We start from the raw sequence: 7007 nt of genomic DNA on the forward strand, positions 1-7007 counted from the left end.
ACAGAATTCAATTGATGTTCACAGTCGACTATGTTTTTTTTTAAAAAAAAATAAACATCGATCTAGCAACATCAAATTGATGTTATTCGATTTAATTGTTTTTTTAAATTTTAAAATTGGTTGAGTAACTAGCCGGAGGGACTGGAACTAAAGTAATGCGATAGCTAGAAGTATTTATTTTACCTTTCTCTCCGTATATAAAATACCTGAAATTGAATTGCTCAGTCTCTATATCCTAACTTGTTCGACGAAGCATTAATTAGAATCTTTGGGAAAATAAAAAGCTTCTAAAGAAGTAAAAGTTGTAATCCTCTCTCTTCCTTTGCAATAATTATTTAACAATGAAAATTTTTAATTACGGATAGAATAATAAATTTTTATATATTTCATGTGACATTAAAAATTAAAAAATAAAACTCATTTAGAACTCCAACTATTGAAGATGCCTAACTTTCATTGAAATAACCAACCCTATCAATGAATTGAATCTCTACCCTATTAAGTAGTCTAATGCATTAATTCTTTAATATAACATTCACAATCATATCTTAGCACAGAATACGTCGTCCAGCTGATTGACTGCGGCGACAAACAGCTGCCATCCATTTCGATCGATCGATTCTCTTAATTTCTCATCGTTTGCATGTGCAGGCAGATGTGACAAAAGTTGCGATTGATTAAGCAGCAAGCTTAATTGTGCCAGCTGCTGCTTAATTTGCTTGCTGCATGCCCTGTTTATTTCCATGACTTAATTTCCCTGTGAAGGGATCGATGCTTAATTTTCTATTCGCCAATAAAATTAAGTACTTTCACAAAAGATAAGTATATATATATATATATATATATATATATTATTTTTCAGAATTGGATCGAACTAGCAATTAATACTCGGATTAGTCATGAAGAATTATAATCCCATCTGGCCTGTCCACATGAGAACAATGCACACTCATTAATCGCGTCTTATTCAAACACATGCATGAAACTATATATAATAATATACTTGAGAATTGAATTGTGATGCTCATGCAGCTTGTCTTCCTTGGTCACTAACCATTTCCTCTATGGCTCTTTAGCCAGACAGACTTGCTAATTGATTTCATAACTTTGGCTCTGGGATCGCACCATTGTGCATGCATGGACAAAGTAAAACAATACTCTTATGTATCTTGGTTGCATATGAAATAAAATTCTAGTTCTAGAGAGAATACTTGTGACATTATAAATTGTCTAATTATTCTTTCTTTCTTTTTTTTCAAACTAATTTTATTTCTGTTTACTTTTCTCCCTCTCTTTTAAGAGATTAAAGAGTTAAAAGAGTACTTAAAAGGAATTGAGAATTGAGAGGCCGCGCACCTACTTTGTTTCCGCCGTCAACTACAAACGTTCCATCAAAGCCAACATTGCACATGGTGCCACTTCGATCTATATTCACATTATCACATACACACAATAACGTGCACAATGTTCTCTCTTCTTCTTTTTCCTTAATTGTTTCTCTTTATTTAAACACTGTTTTCAAATAGTATAATTTGATCTTCTCACACCACCATTCTATTTGTGCGAAAAAAATAAGATAAAAAAATTATTTAATAATAATAAAATTTTTAAAAATATTTGAATATAAATGATGATATATTCAATTAGATTTAAATTTGACATTAAGCATGCATATCTCATTGCATGCATATCTCATTTAATTTGTTAAGCATCTTCCAAAATTTCTCTCTCATTTTTACATTCCTTTCTCATATTTTAGCAAAATAAAATTTGACTGCTAACATAATTCTCCAAAAGAAAATTTTAGAAGGACCAAAAAAAACATACAAAAAAGCTCAACCCCAAGAATATTTATGGTGCAATTAATATAAAAATAAGTTTCACACAAGAAGCATCGATGCACCAATTAGTTGTCAAATTAGTTTCCACAATCCAACTCCTGAGAAGGGGCGAAACCTTTACCACAATAAATGAAACTCACGGGTTTGACAATGATTGTGAGGTGAAACTTAGTACCACAGTCAGTCGATTTGCGATTCATCTGAAGTCAAAAAGGCATGAACTGGTACATGTTTGAAAAACAGGAGAAATCAAATTACTCTCCAGTTAAATATTCGACAAACTGGAATGTCAAAAAAGAGAGTTTCTTTCTGAAACCTCTTTATTTGGTGAAGCTTTGTTTCAAATGCGGCAAAATTGAGTTTACGAGGATTTTGTGACCTCATGGATGGCATTTGCCAAGTAGCCAACGTTGCCCGACGTGACGCCAGCCAAACTGTAGATTCCAGCGAGATCAACCAATCATACCCAAAAAAAAAACGTTCAGAATGCTATACGAATGAAAACATTTCCTCAAGGGAGATCAGATAGAAAGCAAGTTATACCTGATTCGACCATTGCGTGTCATATATATGTGGAATTCATTGGTCAAGCGATCCACTTGTTCAGGTGTCATACCACTGTAGCAGAACATCCCGATCTAATTCCAGAACAACATGTACCGAATAAAATTTATTAGAAATTGGACAACTGATGGAGTTTTCGAAGAAGGAATTAGCATGTGACCAGAAAAGGGAAGAATTGGCAGAGACAGTATGTGTGTCACATCCATACATTTTATCAATGAATTAAAATGTTTTGGTTAGCTGAAGCAGGATCTTCCATTACCTATTAATGTACCTTAAATGTTAAAGTGTGATCATCGAGCAACAAATGAATCATAAAGATATAGCCTTAACCAGCCTGGCACGACTTGAGACATCTTCAAGATGTTTAATGAGAAATGAGGCATTAATGGAACCCTAGCTCATGGTGTTAAGACGAAATCAATCATCCAAGATTCGAAATCACTTCACCGCGATAGTGATTTCTTCCTTCTCTTCCTATATTGTCATATCAGTGCTAATCAATGCCACCTCAGCATGCCATCTGCACTAACGATATATCTTGTTCTAGCTAGGACCGAAACCATGACTCAGAACAAGAACCTTGGTTTATTCTAAAAGTTTAAAGATAAACTTTGGATTTCCTTTTTAGACATTCATAGGAAACTTCTAGAATGGGTGTTTTCAATCACAAGGGTTTTGTGGTCATTTTCCCTTTCATTCTCAACCTATGGATTGTAAAATACCTTTATACAAGAAATTTTTGACCTAACGATGGAAAACTGTAGGATTTTCTTCCTCTCCCAGCCTAATCCAATAGCATAGACTCGAAAATGCATTACTATCATAGTAAGCTTGGTGCAAACCAATGAAAGTTGTGATTTACCTGATTTGTTATGTGCTCCCAAGACAAAGGTGAACCCAACTTCTCAAGACTTTCTCGAAGTGCACTTCGCATTCCAATGATGCGGTCAGCCATACCCTGCAAGAGCCAGAACATTAATATCAAGGAATTGCAAAATGAAGAAGAAGCTAAGGTTGGTTGTCCAATCACCTTAACCTCCTTCAGCCATAGAGATTTTAGCTCTGGATCACCTAGTATTGTTGAAACAATTAGCGCACCGTGAACTGGAGGGTTGCTATACATGGGCCTAGCTATCTGTTGCAACTGGCTCTTCACAGCTACTGCTTGCAACTCATCTTCACAAAGGATACTATTGAAAACATGAAATCAACTTAATAAATTAAACCAAAATTGATCAAGGGAAAAGAATAGTGAATTTTGATCCCATTTTGAATAGGTTTCCTTCCTCTCTGATGAAGGTTTTGCACGCGCACACACATAAAAAAACAAACTCTTGGAGAGGCATAGATCCATAAAAACAGGCACATAAAGGAAGGAGTGCCGAGTAGACCTCTAACTCAAGTAAACAACACAGTGAAAAATGAATCAACATATTTGTAATAGAAATAGTTATTGTTTCATTGCATTTGTTTTCCCAATTGATGGAGAGGTGGGATTTATTCATTATCAGAAGAACAACTTATCCATGTAGCATATAGAGCTAGAAGATCATGATAAAGTGCAGCATCCAGTCCATAAGATCAAACAACCAACTTATTTGCAAAAGAGTGGTACATTGCATGCCCAGTTATACCGTATGTTTGTACATTGCATGCTCATTTATACTGTATGTTTTATGTTCAAGTTACACAGGAAAATTCATTTTGAACAGTATAGGTACCAAGTAAGCTGATTAGAACCTATTGAAATTCAAAATAATATATTCTCCTCTACTGTACAAAAAAAAAAAACTGGCACAGAATTGTCTTTGGATTTGCATGGGCTAGAAGCAACTTTCTGTTCCTATTTTCATGATAACGTATTTATCTAATATTTTTTTTTAGAAAAAAAACTCAATACCTAAGGCATCCAGCCCTTTGTCCATAGAGTCCCATATTTTTTGCATATGATTGAGCACAACCAATCTGGTGTCCATCTTCAAGGAAAATTCGAATTGGTTTGGCATCTCTCTCTGGATCACCACTAGCAAAACCTTGATATGCCATGTCGAAAAATGGGAAGTGCTTCTTAACCTATAAAAATATAGATAAAAATTTAATCAAGACATTAAACAAATTGTATAATGTTGTTACCGACCACCAAAGAAAAACAGTAGCAAATACCTTAAACTGATAAGATATCTCTCTCCACTGCTCCTCAGAAGGGTCCACTCCTGTTGGATTATGAGCGCATGCATGAAGCAAGAAGAATGAACCATTTGGAGCATTCTGACACAATTAACCAATAAAATGTCAGAATATAATCTAACATTAAATGTATTCACATCATTCAAGTTACCCACATAATGGTGTTCAGACAGATTGGCAGCTCATTTAGCATTATCAGATGATCGACAGACAGAAGATACATAGTATCTTGATACAGATTGCTATAAAAAATTCATGAAGCACAATAAAAACAATTTTAACAAATATGGAACAAAAAATAATAAAGAGAAGAACATGAGATGGGGTTTAAAGAATTGATTGTAAATTCAATTACATCTTCAGTAATCAACTTCTTGTAGAACTCTTAATATAATGTCACCAATTTTTTTTCCAAACCTAAATCTATAAAAGTGTAATCTCTTGTAGTATTTAGAACTATGATTTATCATGCCATTTTCCAAGCCATTCAGAATTAACTAGCCACCTTGATATCATCCATCATAGATGCAAAGTCAAGTCCTCTTGTATCTGGGTGGTAATAACGGAAAGTCCTTTGTGGAACATTAGCATCTCTCCATATATTATGGTGGCTGCAAAATAATGAACATGATTCTGAGAAGATAGTGCAAACAAATGACACATCTTTGCAACCACATTAAAAATTCAAATGAAAAAAATACAGAACATCAAAAAATTGAAAAAAAGGGAAAACTCACTTAGCCCAAGTTGGTATCGGTATATAAATCTGTGAGTCTGGTAGGAAACGCTTCTGGAAGTCAGCAAAAAGCCTACATGCACCTGTTCCAGAAAGAGCCTGAACAGCCGCAATTCTTTTGTCTTTTATGAACTCAGAATCATCCCCATAAGCAAGCTTCAGTGATTCCTCAATCATCTTAATGCTTCCTCCCATGGGAAGATACTCCCTACAATTAACTAAACATCATTACCGCCTAGATTAAAAAATAAAAGAATGACCTTGGGCCATGATGATTTCTTGAGGAAGCAACTTAAAATGTTTCATCAACCCTACAATTAAATATGCATACTATCTTTTAGAGTATCAGAATGTATGAATATATGTGCAGTTTCGTGCTATAAAAAAGATATCCAACTAATCTAACTCCAGTTAGATGATTTGCATTTCAAGTAGAGCTTTGTTTCACTCAAAAGATTTGCATGAAACAGCCATTTCGTGAGACAAACAATGATCATTGAACAAAGTTGTGATTACCACAGACTTGTAGCCAAGGAAAATGCAACTGTATACCGTCGTTAAGTGGATACGGGCCGCCAAAAAGCAAATACCAGAGCCTCCACTAGCTCAATTTCCATGAGATAGTGGCATGCAACTAAACCAACTAAAGTTAGGAGACAGAAAAAGAAAAGTAAGGAGCGGATTCCCTTGGACCGCATCAAGTTGCTGAGAGAAACATTTTGATAAGTTTGCTGCTGAAATCAAATCTATCGTTACAAAAGAAGAATAGATGGAAAACGAAGCCAAAAAGGAAAAAAAGGTAAACTTTTAGAAACGGTAAGGTACGCACGAAACGATCCAAGTTGAGAAATGCGAAAGGTTAGAATATGGCTATTAGAGATAACACAAGGTAAGAAAGCAAAGCACGATAAGGAAAAGAACATTACATGTTAAGGTATCCTGCGATCCTACGTTCTGCTTCTCTGACGCATTCAAGAACCACCGGCTTCCCGTTGTCGTCACGATAAGCTCCCTAATAACCAAACAGCAAAAGTATTCGACTTCTTAATCCATCAGACCGGAAATCCTCGCCTTGCATAAAAAGGATCGAAGTTGCGTAAGCAAGGAGAAGAAACATACCACTCCAACATTAACTTTGTCGGGACTAGGATCGGCGAGGAAGGCCTCGGTGACACCAAGGATCGGGTCCTTGGCCGCAGGCTCGACGTGGCCAAACCAGGAGGCCATGGATCGAGCGGCTGACCCCGATCCAACCGCCGGCAAGCTGACGATCCCCCTACTCAAAATCCCACGCCCGATCGCGGCCATGGGAAAAGATATCTCACTCGCTTCTCACTACGGAGGCGGCGGAAATCGGCGAAGAAGGCGGAACGAAGAAGAATCACGGCGCGACTGCGGCGGAGAGAAAAGCGTGTCGGGATCTCCCTATTTCCTCTCGCTTCTTCAATTAAAGCGTCCACAGTCTCTGCTTTTCCATTATTACCGAATTGTCCTTCGTTACAAAAGAGACAGTTTTCGCTTCCTCCGAGCCGTACCCGCTCTTTCGTTGGTTTAAAAGGAACGGACAAGTCGGGTCCCACAACATTCCAGTCACGGTAAAGACGAGCGACGGAAACAGGTGGGAGAAATTTACGGGATGCGGTTCCGATTGGAAGGTGAGTTCTGGGAAGATATAA

General features: G+C 36.5%; 1 protein-coding gene across 2 annotated transcripts; it reads right to left on the reverse strand.

Annotated features, from left to right (window-relative positions):
• Positions 1–1992: 1992 nt before the first annotated feature.
• LOC141822041 (aspartate aminotransferase, mitochondrial) lies at positions 1993–6737 on the reverse strand. 2 transcript variants are annotated; one of them, XM_074709452.1, is made up of 11 exons: positions 6451–6737; positions 6258–6343; positions 5333–5539; positions 5101–5206; positions 4572–4676; positions 4309–4481; positions 3439–3598; positions 3271–3366; positions 2385–2479; positions 2158–2275; positions 1993–2062 (listed from the first exon to the last, which is right to left on the reverse strand). In XM_074709452.1, exons 1-10 carry the CDS (start codon positions 6637–6639, stop codon positions 2203–2205), a joined length of 1290 nt encoding a protein of 429 aa, XP_074565553.1. In that variant the 5' UTR covers positions 6640–6737; the 3' UTR covers positions 1993–2062; positions 2158–2202. The 2 variants fall into 2 exon arrangements, with proteins under 2 accessions (XP_074565553.1, XP_074565552.1); XM_074709451.1 differs by having other exon boundaries at positions 1993–2275.
• Between the last annotated feature and the right edge of the window lie 270 nt (positions 6738–7007).

This window comes from Curcuma longa, chromosome 2, assembly GCF_044706935.1.
Source record: "Curcuma longa cultivar G26 ecotype Majalengka, Jawa Barat chromosome 2, ITB_CL_G26_1.1, whole genome shotgun sequence".
NCBI classification, from domain to species: Eukaryota; Viridiplantae; Streptophyta; class Magnoliopsida; order Zingiberales; family Zingiberaceae; genus Curcuma; species Curcuma longa.